The following is an 18,452-nucleotide window of genomic DNA, read 5'->3' on the forward strand; positions in this document are numbered from 1 at the left end:
ATCATCACCACTATCCAGCTCTAGAATTTTTCATCTTCCCAGACCGAAACTCTGTGTCCACATCTTCATATCATTATCCAAATCATACCATTCCTGAGCCTCTGTTTGCTCGTGTGACATGACTGTCACATGATTGATTGAATTAAAATTGATTAAATTAAAATTCACGGCGTTACAGTATGCTCATATAAATGAAACGACCAGCATAATGCCTAACTTAGAACTGAAAGTCATGTATACGGAAAAGAATCTAAAAAAGAGTGGATATATGTATATGTATAGCTGATTCCCTTTGCTGTACAGCAGAAACTAGCACAACATTGTAAAGCAACTCTACTCCAATAAAAATTAAAAAAAACCCTTAAAGTCATGGATTGTAAGCCGCCATACACCTTGCCCTTAAGCAAAGACCTTAACTTAAATCAGTCTAATACATAAACTGCCGAAGGCTAACGCACTCGCTACTCAATGTCTGAAATAAGAAGGCAAAGCCGAATTTGTTATTACTGTAGTGAGGGAGAGTTATGCTGGCCAGACACAGTGTCTCTGAGCAGAGCCTACTGCTGATCCTATACGGGGTTTTTGGGAAATGTGGATTTTCAGGGGCTCTTCTGGTTTGAACATGTTTGTTCGACGGAGTCTATTTGGATTGGCTGTCTCTCACCGGTGTGGTTACTGGAGTGAACCTGTTTCTGATTGGCTGACATTTAGAAGCAGGGAGCTGTCTGATTGGTTCAATGGCCAACGTGAGTGGTCATTGACGATGGGTCATAAACCCATTCTGTTGGCCGCTTGTCATCGCGGCTACAGAAAGATCAATCATTTTCCTAGGAGTGCAGGGCCCTTTTATTCTCGGAACCCCTTTTCCAAACGAGGCCCTACCATAGACAAAACCACGTATGTGAAGCTAATCTTTTCCCTCTCTTGGAAACAAACTGCCTTGCATTTCTCTGGTCGGTTTGGATGTGATATAAAGACTCTCATTAGTCCTCCTCTGCAACTGTGGCACTTCCGTGTTGTTTATTCGGCTCAGCCACTAACATTTCCTTGTTTATCTGGCTCAGTCACTAACTTATTTATTCATGATCTCAATAAATAGATCCAGTACTTCATGTTTCCTAGACGTCATGATGCATACTACAAAAAGATGAATCGATAGACTGAGTAGCTTGAAGTACTGAGATGATCCAAAGGAGATGCTTGTTCGGCTGCTTTCACAAGTCTGTTTACTTTGCGTTGGAGGCATGAGACATTTTGAAGTGGGTTAGTTTCATAAGAACAGGAGAGTCTTCTTAAGAGTCGGAAAAGCATGTGTTAACACACAAATGTTACTGTAGGGAAAGCTAGAAGCACAGTTATGGCGTGGAATATATGGTACGTTGAGTGGACAGTATTCATAATTAATTATTAGCCTTTGTAATTAATGGAATTCTAGGTGTTAAGGTCTTCTATCAGGAGGATGTAATGGTATTTGGTTTTGCTGATAAGTTCAAGACAAAATGAATGTATGAGCCAGAACTTGTGTGGAGGAGGGGTGAAAAACAGTCAGCAAGGAGAATTGAGAATGCTTTGCATTATTTTTTTTTATCACAGGAAGAGTTAAACAAAGATTATATTGATATTTTTAAAAAATATTTATTTATTTATTTGGTTGCACTGGGTCTTAGTTGCGGCAAATGCGCTCCTTATTTGCAGCTTGCTGGCTCCTTAGTTGCACCACGTGGGGTCCTTAGTTGCGGCAGGCGGGCTCTCCTTAGTTGCACCACGTGGGGTCCTTAGTTGCGGCAGGCGGGCTCCTTAGTTGTGGCACGCAAACTCTTAGTTGCGGGATGCATGTGGTATATCTAGTTCCCTGACCAGGGATTGAACCCGGGCCCCCTGCATTGGGAGCGTGGAGTCTTATCCACTACACCACCAGGGAAGGCCCTGTACTGAGAATTTTATCACCAAAGTCTAGCAGGGTGGGCTGCAAATATATCAGATTCATATAAGAAAATACCATTTGATTGGTTTGCAAAGGGATCCAAGCTTGTTAGTACTGCGTTCTCCCTTGTGTTCTCCACGTAGCTTTCCAGGACTCCACAAGTGCTGGCTGTTGTGTTCAGTGCCTGGTGTCTACCTGGTGACCCTTTGGAGTTAGTCCGAAGGTCCATTCTGTCTGAGTTTTCTGTCTACTGCAGCTCAGTTCAGGCAGTTCTTGCTGGTCTTCCTTGTGTGGAACCTGATGGCCAAGCCAATTTTCAGCCAGAATGACCAAGAGAACCACCAGGGACAGCCCTGCCATGCCCATTCGAATCAAGTTCTCCGTCGTGTAATCTTGGTTCGTGGTATCTAGAGACGTAATTTAGAAGAGATGAATGATCACTGGTCATGTTTCATTCCATCCCATCCCAAGAGCCCTGGAAGGGGAGCTCATTTCCCTATTTGTGGTTTCACTGGGACCCCCTCCTCCACACGTGCATGCATTCATGAGCACCCTACTTCACATTAAACGTAGGTCCAAGGGTATGGTTCCCCGGGGAGTCTTGTAAAACGGGGAGGAGGTGGGTATGAGCATGTTGTGTTTGCTTTTCATTCCCTCCTCACGTGGCAGTGTCAGTGACTGTCTAATCATGTCCCTGCAACATCTTCATGGATCCAGAGTCTGAAAGTCTCTCCTCTGCGTCTTCACCCCACATAACAATGTGTGTCCCTTTCTCATACATGACAAAGGGTACAGGATGGCTGGTATCTGGGAAGCAAGTGGGAGAAGCATTCCAGATAAGCTTAGAGAAAATTCTGGGACTTCCCTGGCCATCCAGGAGGTAAGACTCTGTGCTTCCACTGTAGGGGACACGGGTTCAATCCCTGCTCAGGGAACCAGGATCCCGCATGCCATGCCACCGAAGAAACAAAACACGAAAAACAAAAACAAAACAAAACAAAAAAACAGAATGCAAAAACTTAGGGAAAATTTATCTCCACTATTGTGTGACCTTTCACCAGACATTTCTGTTCACTGAACCTTTAAAAAGATTTCTCCATTTGTTTTATGGACTTCATGGGCCTCTATTCCTCTCAAGGATGTAATAAAATAGTGTGAAATTACAATGCTGAGAAATCCTAGTAACTCTCTCCTGTTAAAATACAGAAATCAGTTCCAAGTGGATTTGGAGTTCCTAATTGCAAAGTGCAAAATGTTTCAAGTTTGAGAAGATAATACCACCTTGACGTTGGATAGGAGGTGATTTCTAAAACAAGATTCATTGATTATCTACTCTAAAGGAAAAGGCTAATAAATTCACCCCTCCTCCACTATTGCCCAATTGTCCCTGCAACATTCATTGAAAAGACCATTCTGTCTGTATGATCTTACAGTGCCATGACTATCATATTTGCTGAGCTTGTAGAATGACTGGACAAGGTACATAAGAGAGACAAGTGTGGTCATTCCCACTCAGCAGTCAGCAGTTGCTTTTCTCTGCTGTAACTCTTTGTTTTCTCCCTCTGGGCAGTGATGCGTGCAAACAACATAAAAATGAAACTTTTTTTTTTTTTTTTTTTTTTTTACCACACCGCGTGGCTTGCGGGATCTTAGTTACCCAGCCAGGGATTGAATCTGGGCCCACGGCAGTGAAAGCCCCGAGTCTTAACCGTTGGACCACTAGTGAATTCCCAAAAATGAAGCTCTTGATAGAGGGTTTTTTTTTTTTTTTTTGGCTGCACAGCACGGCATCTGGAATCTGGTTTCCCGACTAGGGATGGAACCTGTGCTCTCTGCAGTGGAAGCACCGAGTCTTAACCACTGGACCACCAGGGAAGTCCCTCGATAGAGTTTTTTTAGAGTCTTCCTCAGTCACCCACTCCGAGTGGATTCTAGTATTATAGGTTAGTTTCAGGATTCTCAGCTGCAACTAAGCGTGTGAAAAAGGAAGTGGATTCGTCAAAGCTTGTGTCTGGCATCTGCTATCTCAACAACACCCCTTAATGTGACTCCAAACGTTGGCCTCTCCTTTCTCAACAGGCCATGTGTTTTCAAAGGAAACTGGAGAACTCAAGGAGAGGATGTGAAAGTCAAATGTGGTGTGGGTGAGAAGTGCTTCTTCTCTCTCTCTCATTTTTTAAAATATTTATTTTATATTGGAGTACAGTCGATTAATAATGTGATAGTTTCAGGTGTACAGCAGAGTGATTTCAGTTATACATGTATCTATTCTTTTTCAAATTCTTTTCCCACTTAGGTTGTTACATAGTATTGAGCAGAGTTCTCTGTGCTGTACAGTAGGGCCTTGTTGGTTATTCATTTTAAATATAGCAGTGTGTACCTGTCAATCCCAAACTCCCTAACTATCCCCCCCACTTCCCCCCTGGTAACCATAAGTTCGTTCTCTAAGTCTGTCAGTCTGTTTCTGTTTCGTGAATAAGTTCATTTGTGTCATTTTTTTAAAGAAAAGATTCCGCATATAAGCGATATCACACGATATTTATCTTTCTCTGTCTGACCTACTTCACTCAGTATGACAATCTCTAGGTCCATCCATGTTGCTGCAGGTGGCATTATTTCATTCCTTTTTATGGCTGAGTAATATTGCACTGTATATATATACCACATCTTCTGCTGGAGAGGGTGTGGAGAGAAGGGAACCCTCCTACACTGTTGGTGGGAATGTATATTGGTACAGCCACTGTGGAGAACAGTATGGAGGTTCCTTAAAAAAACTGAAAATACAGCTACCGTATGATCCTTCAATCCCACTCCTGGACATATATCTGGAGAAAGACACGGTCCGAAAGGATCCATGCACCCCAGTGTTCATTGCAGTGCTTTCACAATAGCCACGACATGGAAGCAGCCTCAATGGCCCTCAGCAGAAGAATGGATAGAGAAGTGCTTCTTCTCTCTTCGTGGTCCTCTGAGTAATGACTCTCTCCTGCCCCACTGTTCTTTCTTAGTGCATCTCTTTGTATTCCTGCCTGATGCCAAGGCCCTGAACAGTCAGCCAGAGCCCTGAGGAAGAGGACACACGTGTGGGCGGGGGTGCACTTACCTGTGACCACAAGCTGCAGGGCATCACTGGGGGCTGACCATACATAAGGGCTGCCACTGTACCAACTGTAGCATGTGTAGATCCCTGAGAAGCTGAGGTTCACAGGACCCAGAATGAAGTCACCCCAGCGTCCCCCGTTTTGGTGCTGTGACAGAACGGCCCTTCTCTCCTTGCTCAGTGAAAATCTATCGAATGAGATGTGTGCTGAACTGCACCGGAGGGAAACACTCTCCCCTGGCATCACCACAAGGCACTCATTAGTGGAGAGGGAGGGTTTGTCATACAAGCCTAAAAGAGCAGAGAGTGAGCTGTTAGCAAGATTTTGTGTCATCCCCCTGGATCCCCGCCACTCATGTTGGATCCATGCTAAGAGAAGCGAAGAAGCTGACATTTCCTGCTGCAATGGAATGAGAGGCGGTAACATCCCATCTCACTACTACAGGACCTATACTCTGTCCCCAGTTACTGTAGATAGAGCTGATCAAGCAGGCAGATGAGATGCCAGCTTCGAGAGACAGCGATCTAGTCTCTAAAGCCAGAACTGCCACACGATTCTGTTCCCAATTGCAGCGTGTGGGTTTCTCCCCACACCGCCGAGCGATTATGAGACCCCAGCTGGGCATCTCACAAGTCAACTCAATTCTTTCTTTCTTTATTTTTTGCGGTACGCGGGCCTCTCACTGTTGTGGCCTCTCCCGTTGTGGAGCACAGGCTCCGGACGCGCAGGCTCAGCGGCCATGGCTCACGGGCCCAGCCGCTCCGCGGCATGTGTGATCTTCCCAGAGCGGGGCACGAACCCGCGTCCCCTGCCTCGGCAGGCGGACTCCCAACCACTGCGCCACCAGGGAAGCCCAAGTCAACTCAATTCTGACACTGTCTCCCTGGCAATAACGTCAGATCCCCCAGGTTTAGGGCTCCAGGTTAAGAGCTCAGTCCTACAAGACCGCCCCCACTTCAGACGCCAATCAAAACTCTAGGTTGTCACCTGTGCTTCTGACTCAATGGCTATAAATCAGAAGTTCCCAGGACCCAGTTCTTGGGTTCAATTTATTTGCTAGGGTGGCTTACAGAACTCAGGAAACCAGTTTACTTACTGGATTTCTGGTTTATTATGAAAGCATGTATCAGGAACAGCCAGATGGAAGAGGTGCATAGGGCTTCGTTACGTGGGCAAGACTCTTTAAGTCTTTGGCCATTGATTGAACCTCCAGCCTCTCTGCCCTCTCTGGAGGTCAGGTGAGGTGGGGCTGAAAGTTCCAGCTGTCCCATGACCCTTGGCAACCAGCCCCCATCCTTAGGTGCTTTCCAAAAGTCACCTCATTAACATAAACTCAGGTGTGGTTGACAGGGATTTCCTATGAAAATGAAGACACCGTTATTGCTCATTGCTTAGGGAATCCCAAGGGTTTGGGGAGCTCTGTGCCAGGAACGAGGATGAAGACCAAGTATATGTTTCTTAGTATAAGTCACAGTATCACAAGCCATATGTTGGGGAAGAGAGGGAATGGTATCCAGAGAGTCTGAGGAGTTATGGCAGGGGCTGAAGGATATTCTTTTTATTCTTTGTATAAGAAGAAAAGGTAGAAGAACCTGGAAACTCAGGGTGCAACCTTCTAGAAACACGGGGTTAGGCCACCCTGAGGACAGAGCTTCAAACTGAGGGCTGGATGCATACCGCAGGAGCATAACTCCTCACTCCTTAGGTATGAGCTGCATATAGTGATTTCCTTCCACATGGAAAGGGAGGGTGGGAGGAAGAGACATGTTACAGTGGAAAAACCTGACAAACACCGTCTCAGCCGGGTATGCGAGCTCAGCGTCAACAGCCGTATTCATTGGTATAGTACGTACCCTTGCTATGATATGATTAAAAATGGCGCTGGGGCTCCCCTGGTGGCGCAGCGGTTGAGAGTCCGCCTGCCGATGCAGGGGACGCGGGTTCGTGCCCCGGTCCGGGAAGATCCCACATGCCGCGGAGCGGCTGGGCCCGTGAGCCGTGGCCGCTGAGCCTGCGCGTCCGGAGCCTGTGCTCCGCAACGGGAGAGGCCACAGCAGTGAGAGGCCCGCGTAGCGCAAAAAAAAAAAAAAAAAAAATGGCACTGGGCCTTGGTGGTCGTCTTCGCCGTGATCCATAGCCCCTGTCTTATCATGAGTAAAACATTAGACAACTTCCAATAGTGGGGCGTCCTGCAAAACACCAGAGCAGCACCCCTCAAAACTGTCGACGTCATCAAAGACGAGGAAAGTCTGAGCAACTTCCACAGCCAAGGGGGAACTAAAGAGACACGACGCCTAAATGCAGTGTGGGATGGGATCCCAGAAGAGATGAAGGATGTCGGGTAACCACGAAGGAAGTCTCAATGAACGTCGGCTCATTATAATGTATCAGTATTGGTTCATTAATGGTAAGGGGTGTATCATAGTAAAGGAACATGTGCGCACCTGGGTGCTGGGTGTGTGGGAACTCTCTGTTGTATCTCCTTTCCCTGGAAATCTGAAACTGTTCTAAAAATAGCATCCCTGAAAAGATAAGCAAGGAAAAAGAGCTGAGGGTCAGAGACAGGCCTCACCTGTCACTACCAGCTCCAGGGCTTCACTGTGCACTGACGAGCTGTACTGTTTTCTGTATCGGCACTGATAACGTCCTGCAGTATTAGTATCCATGCGTTTAATGACAAACTCAGCTGTCTTCTGAAATCCCCATTTCTTCTCCACCACTTTGTATGTGGAGTTTCCCAGGATCTCCAGTTGGTACAGGAAAGACTCAGGAGTTCCCCCACACAGGATCTTCACAGACTCATTCCAGGGAATCACAGAACCGGGCGTGGCAGATATGGTAGGAATGGGAAGATTCCCTAGAAGAAAATAGAGCCCAGACTCAGGTGCCCTGCCATGGAGAAACCATACTTCTTTCTTTCACTATGGGGGGAACAAATAAATTAAGGTGTGATGGACTTATATTTCCTACCTTTAAAATACTTGTTTTTAGTATTTTCTAATTGTGGTGAAATAAAATGTGTTACATAAACACAAAATTTACTATTTAAACCATTTTTTTGGCAAGGGAGGGGGAAGCTGGGGCGAAGTGAGAGTAGCATCGACACACACTACCCAATGTAAAAGAGATAGCTAGTGGGAAGCAGCAGTAAACCAATGTTAAGTGCACAGCTCAGTGGCGTTAATTACACTCACCATATTGTGCAACATCACGACCATCTATTTTCAGGACGTTTTCGTGATTTCAAACAAAAACCCTGTAACCATTAAGCAGTAACTCTCCACTCTCTCTTTCCTTAGGCCCTGGTCACTTCTAACTGACTTTCTGTCTCTATGAATTTCCCTATCCTGCGTACCTTGCGTCAGTGGAATAACACAATATTTGTCTTTCCGTGTCTGGCATATTTGACTTCGTGTGATGTCATCAGGACCCATCCATGTGGTAGCCCATGTCAGCATATCTTTCCTTTTTATGGCTGAATAATATTCCACTGTTTGTATAGACCACGTTTTACTTATACATTCATGTCAATGGCTATTTGGGTTGTTTCCACCTTCGGGCTATTGTGAATAATGTTGCTATGAACGTGGGTGTATACATATCTTGTTAGAATCCCTGCTTTCAATTTCTTTTGTTATATATATGCAAGTGGAATTGCTGGATTGGACATTTAGCTTTTAAGAACTGAAGGATTTTTTGAGGAACTGAATTCCTTCCTTGTTATATGTATTTTTTATTCAGGTGAAATTTACATAACGTAAAGTTAACCATTTTTAACGTATGCCATTCGGTGGCATTCAGTACATTCAGTGTCGTGCAGTCATCACCTCCGTCTGCTTCCATTTTCATCGCCCCGCAGAGGAGACCCCATCCACGTTAATCCTACCCTCTCTGCAGCCCCTAGCAACCGCTGGTCTGGCCGGCAGTTTGTTTGGTGTTTTGTTGCCATGGTGATCCTTATGCGAATGCAGTTCTGCTCTTCACTCTAATGTAAGGGTGCTGAAGCTTGGGGAAACCGTGCCCATTGCTCAAGGCCACAAACTGAAGAGTGGTGCAGCCTGGTCTGCAAACTAGGACTCTCTCCCTCCAGCTCCTCTGCAGGTGGGGGAGAGCTGTTTCTCCTGCAGCAGTTAGAGAATGCAATGTGGGGGACAGCCAACAAGTGTCTGACGGATATGATGATTAGTTCTGTGAGAGAGGGCGGAAAGGCTGGGACTTGGAACCTCCCGCTCCGGGAGTGCGATTTAGGATGGAACGGGATTTGGAAATGTTTTGGGGTACCCGAAGGTGCGGGTTAGCTTCTTGGCACCAGTGCATTCACACGGAGTGGCGTTAAGCGAGTGATTTTGCATGTTGAAGACTTCTGTCCTTGGCTTTAACCCCTATACAGAACCTAGCAAACAGGGGGAGGGATACTCAGAATCTGCTGGTTCCCTTTGGCAAGGTGTATCGTCTATTTTAGACCTGATAGTGATGTGCTCAACTGCAGCTCTGTGAAGGGGGAAACAAGGGAGGTTGCCGTCCTCAGCAGGATTGTTGTGAAGCAAGACGAACCCTGCAGGACTTCCTTATGTTCAGTATCGTTCACTCACCAGTACCTCCCATGTATTTGTTATTCCGAGATACACAGAGAGATGCCTCCATTAACTCAGCACATTGTTTATCTACTATCATGGCTTAAACCAGTGGCGCTCAACAGGAGACAGACAGTTGTCCCTGCCAGGGGACAGTCTGTCAATATCTGGAGACATCTTTGGCTGTCACAGTTGTGGTGGAAGATACTATTGGCATGTAGCGGGTAGAGGACGAGATGCTGCTTAATATCCTATACTTCACAGGACTGCCCCTAAAACAAAGGATTATCCAGTCTCAAATGTCAATAGTACCGAGGTTGAGAAATGCTGACCTAAACAGACCCCTACCTGTAAGAATGATGATATAGAAAAAAGTCAGATATTAATTTAAAAAATACACAAGGATGCAACTGTAGGTCATGACGTGTGGTCAGCAGTTCTGAAGGTGTAGACCTTGGAGATCTGATAACACACTCGAGTGTTCAGCTGCTATGTGAGGATGCGTAAGAACTGCCTAGGCAGGGACTTCCCTGGTGGCGCAGTAGGTAAGACTCCACGCTCCCAATGTAGGGGGCCCAGGTTCGATCCCTGGTCGGGGAACTAGATCTTGTACGCATGCTGCAACTAAGAAGCCCACATGCCACAACTAAGAAGTCAGAATGCTGCAACTAAGACCCAGTGCGGCCTTAAAAAAAAAATTGCCTAGGCAACGTGGATAGGAACATTTGGAGCCTTGCAGTTAGATAGAAGGACAACGGAGGACATCCCCGAGTTAATAAGGTGCAAGGAGTGAAGGAGAAGCTAAATTAAGGTCAGCACGGGTGAAAAGCAGAGAGAGTCAGAGGGAGAGTGGAAGGTGAGCTGGACGGGTAGTCACCAGCCAGGTGGGCAGAGCTTGAGAGACCTGGGGAAGTGGGTAGGTTTATCTGAAGATTGACTACTGAGGACCTTTAAGAGGGAGGTAAATATATTCGTATTTTAAAGACACAAATAATCCAGGCTACAGTCTTTAGAAGGAACTGGAAGAAAGGAGCCATGGATGGACAAGCGGTTTCACCCCTTAGGAGGACGAAGGTAGTTGGGGTGACAGAACATACAGTAGCAATTCAGTACTGCACTACAGAAGAACATGCAGGTTCTACAGGAGGGTGCGACTAAGGCAGTGTCCCTTTATTTTTTATTTTATTTTTTAGCCCAAAGTCACATTTCTATTTATAATTTAAGCATCCAATGTAGATAGAACTTGGCTTACTCATTGTGGAAGATAGGAGAGTAAATAAAGTAAGTACGTCTTCTCAGAAAACCTTATGTTGTATCATTAATTAGCATTAAAAAGTAATGAATCAGGGGCTTCCCTGGTGGCGCAGTGGTTGGGGGTCCGCCTGCCAATGCGGGGGACACGGGTTCGTGCCCCGGTCCGGGAAGATCCCACATGCTGTGGAGCGGCTGGGCCCGTGAGCCATGGCCGCTGGGCCTGCGTGTCCGGAGCCTGTGCTCTGCAACGGGAGAGGCCACGACAGTGAGAGGCCTGTGTACGGCAAAAAAAAAAAAAAAAAAAAGTAATGAATCAGGACTTCCCTGGTGGCTCAGTGGTTAAGAGTCCGCCTGCCAATGCAGGGGACATGGGTTTGAGCCCTGGTCAGGGAAGATCCCACATGCCGCGGAGCAACTAAGCCCGTGCGCCACAACTACTGAGCCTGTGCTCTAGAGCTCGTGAGCCACAACTACTGAGCTCACGTACCACAACTACTGAAGCCCAGGCGCCTAGAGCCTGTGCTGCACAACGAGAGAAGCCACGGCAATGAGAAGCCCTCACACCGCGATGAAGAGTAGCCCCCGCTCACCACAACTAGAGAAAGCCTGCGCACAGCAACGAAGACCCAGCGCAGCCAAAAAAAAAAAAAAAAAGTAATGAATCAAAGAAAGTGGAGACTTGGGCCTTCATATAGAGTCCAAATACCTTTTTTATCCCCCATGATCACCTTCATCCTCATCATCACAGGTAACACACTTACCAAATACGTAACTTACTTTATTTACATGGTTTATCTCGATTAAGCCTCACAATGATCCAATAGATTCCATTATTATTTTTATTTCTCTTTTATAGATAAAGAAATTGGTTCTGAGAGTTGAAGGTACTTGCGCAAAGCTCTCTAAGGCAGTGTCCCTTTAAATGAAGCAAAGTGGATAGCAGTGGGGAGAGTTAGGTTGTGAAAGCAGGTACATTTGATATAGGGAGGCTGTTGGACAACGGAAGATGGTTCCCGACTTTCTCATCCCTGCAGTCGCGAACATTCAGTAAGATGCACACCTCTGAGGGACAGTCAGCCTAGCAGAGGCAAAGGCTAAATCCAGGTCTGAGCACAATGCGTTTGAGGGATCCCAAGAGACCAAAGTGAGGTGGAAGTTACGCAAGGGGAGCACAGCAGAGACAGCTAGAACAAAGGATAAAATTGGAATTCATCTGGGCTTTAGACCATGTCTCCTGCTCTTCTATCCTGGAGCTGCCATGAGGATAGAGGGCGACTGGAGGAGACGTAGGGGAACACTTACCATCCTGCGCCTGAATCTTCTGGCCAAGACAGAGCACTGGAAGAGAGACATTCATGAAAACTCAATCTGCACATTTCCAGTCTTTATTATAAATCACCCAACATAATGACATACAGGTGTCATTTTTTAAAATGATTTTATTTTTTGGCCACACCACAGGGCATGTGGGATCTCATTTCCCTGACCAGGGATCGAACCCACACCCCCTGCAGTGGAAGCGTGGATTCTTAACCACTGGACTGCCAGGGAAGTCCCACAGGTGACCTTTCTTTCTTCTACAGCAAACATAGTAAACAAGACATCTTTTAGTTTTATCTTCCAGATTCCAGCCCTGAGGCTCTCATCTGTAGGAACTCTGGAACCATCATGGGTCTCCAGACAGCATGGCATGGGTTGAATGAACCCCACAAGGTCAACTTGACCACTTGATCATGGAGCCTTACAGGCTAGCATGGAGTTGGGACTTGGGCAGATGCAGTTACAGATACCTGGGCAAAGACCGTCTCTCTCCACTAAGGAGTTAAGAATCTTCTCTGCAGTTCCTAAAATCACTGAGTTCTCATGTTGAGAGAGACCTTGACTATTTGGGGATCCCCCCATCTTTCCCTCTAACCCACTTGCATTTGAGGACTCACCGAGGCAGAAGAGGGTGGTGTCTCTGGGGGTCATGGTTCCGACACAGCCAGCCTCAGCCCCGTTAGCCACTTGTTGGTGCACATCAGCAGATGACAGGTTCTCATGAGACAGTAAGATCCACAGGAAATATGACAGCAGAGTTCCTCATCAGAGAATTTCTACATCTATTACTCCACAGGAATGGTTCCTTTCCAAAGAACTTCATTCTGGGGAGCTCTTGGGTGGAGTCTGAGAGGAGATCAATCTCCCTGTTTATGTTTCAGATGAGAAGTGAGTGTTTTCCTTAACCAGTGTCTAATGGGGCTCAAATCCTTCTTTGGACGACATCCCACATCTAAATGGAAGAGCTTGGGACAGGATATTAGATGGGTACCATACAGACAGAGGTATTTCTCCATTGACCCGTCAGTCAAAAGCCAAGTGGCCTTGGCTCTTACGGATGCACATGTCCTCCCCGGAATTCATGGACCAAGTTTGGGCTCAATCAGGCAGGCAGTGTACTCTTATGCTTTGGATTAGCTCAATGCCAGCATGCAGAGGAATTTTTTTTCAGGAGGTATTCACCATCTCTAAAGAAAGAACTTCCTATATCTGTATCTATATTTAAACCTGTAATCTGTAGATAGATGATGGATTGATAGAGAATATAAATTAGATAGGTAGGTAGATAAGTAGGTAGGTAGGTAGATAGACAGATGGACAGACAGATAAATTTGGTCACAGATACCTGGCTCTTACTAGTTCTTCAGGTATGAGAAGTCAGATATTTCACATCAACTCCCTACTGGCTGTCTCATTTTCATTGCAAGGCGTCACTCTTTTTTTCAACTTTATGGAGATATAATTGACATAACAGTGTGTAAGTTTAGGTGCACAATATGTTGATTTGATACACTTCGGTGCTGCAAAACGAGGTCCATTGTGGCATTAGCTAACGCCTCTACCACCTCACATAATTGCCATTTCTTTTTTTGTGTATGTGGTTAGATCTACTCTCTCAGCAACTTTTAAGTATAGAATACAGTATCGTTAATTATACTCACCATGCTATACATTGGAGCCTTAGAAATTATCTCTTTTTTTTTTTGTGGTACGCGGGCCTCTCACTGCTGTGGCCTCTCCCGTTGCGGAGCACAGGCTCCGGATGCACAGGCTCAGCAGCCATGGCCCATGGGCCCAGCCGCTCTGCGGCATGTGGGATCCTCCCGGACCGGGGCACGAACCCGTGTCCCCTGCATCGGCAGGCAGACTTTCAACCACTGCGCCACCAGGGAAGCCCTATTTATCTTTTTTTAAATAAATTTATTTATTTTATTTATTGATTTTTGGCTGTATTGGGTCTCTGTTGCTGCGCACAGGCTTTCTCCAGTTGCGGCGAGCGGGGACTACTCTTCATTGCGGTGCGCGGGCTTCTTAGTGCAGTGGCTTCTCTTGTTGCCGAGCACGGGCTCTAGGTGCACGGCTTCCGTAGTTGTGGCTCACGGGCGTAGTGCTCCGCGGCATGTGGGATCTTCCTGGACTAGGGCAGGCGGATTCCTAACCACTGCACCACCAGGGAAACCTCCAGGTTCATGTTCTTTTTGACACATCAGAACCCCTGGTAGGAGGTAAAAATTAAGCAGTACGGCAGGGACTACAGCACCTCTCAGTGTCCCTCCAGCCTGTGCCTGTGGATGGGGGCAGGGCAGGGGCTCATCTCCTGCCATGTCCGTGCCTTCTCCATGGTCCCTGCTTCCGTGGGGCACCCCTGAGACCGGCACTATGAACACTGCCCCCTCCTTATGTCACTCCAGCCTAGTGGTGGCACCAGCATCCTGCTCTTACCTATTGCTGGGTAGCCTCACTTCCCCTGTTTGGTTTCCTAACTTATCCGTCACCTGGATACCTGTATTGGTTCCCTATTGCTGCTGTAGGAAATTGCCACAAACGTGGTGGCTGAAAAGAACACAAATCTATGATTTTGTAGTTTTGGAGTCAGAAGTCTGACACAGGTTTCACTGGGTTAAGATCGAGGTGTCAGCAGGGCTGTGTTCCCTTCTGGAGCTCTAGGGGAGAATCAGTTCCCGTGCCTTTTCCAACTTGGAGAGGCAGCTGGAATTCCTGGTTTCATGACCCTGTCCTCTGTCTTCGAAGCCAGCGCTGGTGGGTGGCGGCTTTCTTATGCGCTGTTGCTCTGATGCTCACACTCCTGCCTCCTTCTTTCTCTCATATGGACGCTTGTGATGACACTGAGCCCACCTGGATAACCCAGGATAGTCTCCCCATCTCAAGGTCAACTGCTTACCAACATTAGTTCCCTATCCAGTTTCGTCTCCCTTGGAATGTAACATAACACATTCATAGATTTGGAGTATTAGGATGTAGGCATCATGGGGTACAGTTATTCTGCCCACTCTAGTACCCAAGTTCCTGCATTAAATACTCTTTTATCTAAAATACTTGGAGCGCTTCCTGTTGTTCTGACTGGACCCTGACTGACACTTCCACCAGGAAACTTTGGGATTAGGAAGATTGGCTCAACGTCCCATTCTGGACAAGAGCTCTCTGACCTGTGACCACGATCTCCAGGGGCTCGCTGGGTGCTGACCACACAGAGGGGAAGTGACTGCAATCACCGTGACATCTGTAGGTCCCTGCGTGTGCTGAGGTCACAGGGCCCATGAGGAAGCTGTTCTGAAATGTTATGCCTGGGAGCCCAGGGACGTGGGCTCCATCATCCTTGTACAGGCTGAACCTGTCAAAGCCGAGGGTCTACGGAAGGGTCACATGCTGTCCTTGAGGAACCATAGGGTTTGGCCAGGCTGACAGGGAGGGCTTGTCCTGACCACCTGGGGGAGAAGGAGGAACAGCTTAGAGAGGAAAATGGGGAGCCCCTTCCCCTCCCTGTGCTCAGAGGTTCCTCCTCCTTCCCACGTCTCTAAGGCTCCTTTCCAAACCAGGGGAACCCATGCCCCATGAAGATTCCTACGCCACAGAGACATGGCATCTCCGACAAGAAAAACATCTGCTGAGAACTTTGAGCAAGTGCCGACTCGCGGACTCTTACTAGATGTTGATAATGTAAAATTAGTTACATAAGACAAGACAGTGTAGACAATGAATAGAAGAGTAACCTGCGTTGAGTGAAATGATGTCAGCTCACACGAGAAACACGTGACACGGGGGAGCCTACAACACAACCTCCTGGAGTCTCAGGGGCGCGGTATACGGTTCTCCCCCTCTTCTGGAAGCAGGACAGCAGCAGTAGTACCTGCAGTGCCTGCTCTCATGGAACTGCTGGAGGACTTGAGTTATTGCCTTGTCCTCTGAGGGGCTGTTGCTCCTGGCACTGCTTCCTTCCCTCACTCTAGAGATGACACCGATTCCTCCCAGACACGCCAGGTCTGAGCATCACAATCTTCTATTGGTGCCCTAGAGCCTGGCTCAGCAGAGGGAAGAAGAGTGTCTAGGAAGGGTTTCTGGACCAGAATTGGGGGCTAGACTTTCCTGGGCCCCCACTTTCTACTTCCCAAGAGCCTCACCCTCATGTTGTTACGACGTCCCTCCGTCAACCCGTCACCCTACCTTCTGTGCTGTATCCCCTCCTATTACAGGAAGGTCTTATTTGAGGTGGATGGCAACCCAAGGTTTGGGGAAAAGACTCACCCCCTTGTGCCCAGATCCTCTGGCTCAAGAAGAACCCTGGAAAGAAAGACTTATGATGGACAGTCCATCTCCTGTAAGACCTGGCCCCCCACTCCTGCTTCCACCTGGCCTGGGAGCCTCGTTGGCTACGACTGTGCTCAGCTGAAGATGAACTCAGCCATCAAGGTCTACCTTGCCCCCATGGAAGCAGGGCTCTCTGCTGTGGAGGACTCAGTGTTCCAGCCCAGTGTGTCCACCAGAGAGTTCCCTGCCTGCCTTCCCTTCCAGGACCCACCAAGACACGCCAGGCTGGCGATGGTGGGCAGCACAGTACTGCTTCTGCTGAACAGAAGGCGGTGGCCCAGCAAACCTGAAAAGCACACAGGACGTTATGATGGCGGCCCAACTAATGTCGTGTACAAGTTGACCACGGGATGGACAGGTGACTCACACAGGCTCTTCTTACCTTAAAAAAGTCAGTGTGGGGGGCCCAGCTGAGGGAGGAATTGGGCTTCCTGGAAGATTTTCGGACTAGAGCTGTCTCTTCAGATCATTTAACAATGGCCGGGCTTGAAACGTAATCTCTGACTCAACCCACCTATGGCGACATTGTTAAGTTTACCAGAAATTTATTCTTCAGTATCTAATCTGCTATTACCTTGATACATTGAATTATTTTCTTTTTTCATCTTGGATATGATTTTCATAGAATTTCTTATTTCTTCTTTCCTACGTTTAAAAAAATTCCCACATTATATTTTATCTTGAATGCTCAACCATCTTTATGATAGTAAAATTTTTTTATTGAAAATGCCAATTTTATGATTTTTTTAAATTTATGGATTTCCTTAAAAGGTATCATCTTTTCCCTGTATGTATGTATTTCCAAGTTCCTTGAACACCTAACAATTTTTAAAAATTGACGTATAGTTGACTTACAATATTATATTAGTTACAGGCGTATTACACAGTGATGCAATATTTTTATAGATTACACACCATAACAAAGTATTATCAAATATTGACCATATTCCCTGTGCTGTACGTTATATCCCTGTGACTTACTTATTTTATAACTGGTCATTGGTATTTCTTAATCCCTTTCACCTATTTTGCTCCCCGCCACCCCTCTTCTTCCCTCAGGCAACCACTAGTTTGTTCTCTGTATCTGTGAGTCTGATTCTGTTTTGTTATATTTGTTCGTTCGTTTTGATTTTTAGATTCCACACATAAGTGAAAACATATAGTATTTCTCTTTTTCTGTCTGACTTTCTTCACTAAACATAATACCCTGCAGGTCCATCCATGTTCTCTAACGGCAGGATTTTGTTCTCTTTTAAGAATTGAGGTATAGTTGATTGACAATATTATATACATTTCAGGTGTACCACATAGTGATCCACAATTTTTTAAAGATTAACTCCATTTAGTTTATTGTATGTAGTAGTTTGTGGGCTGTTTGTGAAGACACTGATTAAATTAGAAAATAAAAAATTAAGGGTAAGATTGGAGAGTTCCGCAAAAGCCACCTTCCTGAGTGTATTGTGTACTAAGAATAGATGTGTGGTTTCTTTCCAGAAAACGATGGGTGCTAAAAAAAACCGTGTAAGCACGAGGTGATATTCTTAGAGTCTGGGTGAAAATATATCCGGCAGAAATTTTCACGGAGTTAAGAGGTGATAAGTCCTTCCAGGAAGAGATTCTCCTTGTCACTTACATTCCACTAGGTATGGTCATCTCGTAATATTATGTTAAGTATCATCCCTACCTGTGGGTCTCTTCCATCAGACTGAGCTCTGTAAGAATATGGATTCTGTCTTCACATTGGCGTCATCAATCTAGAACAGCTGTTGTGTTCTGCCACGATGAAAGTGTCATGTATTTGCTGTGTTCCGTGTGGCAGTGAGCAGATATGTGCGGTTTCTGAGCACTTGAATTTTGGCTAGTGTAGCCGAGGAACTGAATTTTAAAATTTATTTAATTTAATCTAATTTTCATTTAAGTACCCTTGTACGGCTAGTGGCCACCATACTGGAT

At 46.3% G+C, this 18,452-nt stretch overlaps 2 protein-coding genes across 11 annotated transcripts in view; one reads left to right on the top strand and one right to left on the bottom strand.

Moving 5' to 3' along the window:
- NLRP7 (NLR family pyrin domain containing 7) overlaps positions 1-18,452 on the top strand; it is a 232,412-nt gene that overhangs the window by 44,787 nt on the left and 169,173 nt on the right. The window lies entirely within an intron of this gene.
- Positions 2,102-12,824, bottom strand: FCAR (Fc alpha receptor). The gene is made up of 5 exons (XM_030851362.2): positions 12,791-12,824; positions 12,156-12,191; positions 7,598-7,882; positions 5,028-5,315; positions 2,102-2,331 (listed from the first exon to the last, which is right to left on the bottom strand). The coding sequence occupies exons 1-5, from the start codon at positions 12,822-12,824 to the stop codon at positions 2,102-2,104; spliced, it is 873 nt and encodes a 290-aa protein (XP_030707222.2).

Source organism: Globicephala melas, chromosome 19 (assembly GCF_963455315.2).
Source record: "Globicephala melas chromosome 19, mGloMel1.2, whole genome shotgun sequence".
Lineage (NCBI taxonomy): Eukaryota > Metazoa > Chordata > Mammalia > Artiodactyla > Delphinidae > Globicephala > Globicephala melas.

Excerpts from the sequence above, each read along its gene's own strand:
- FCAR (XM_030851362.2), bottom strand. The coding sequence starts at position 12,824 with ATGACCCCCAGAGACACCACCCTCTTCTGCCTCG. Across the intron at positions 7,883-12,155 it reads GAAGATTCAGGCGCAGGATG|GGAATCTTCCCATTCCTACC; the intron begins GTAAGTGTTCCC and ends ATTTTCTTCTAG. Across the intron at positions 5,316-7,597 it reads CCTGGAGCTGGTAGTGACAG|GCTTGTATGACAAACCCTCC; the intron begins GTGAGGCCTGTC and ends CTGCTCTTTTAG.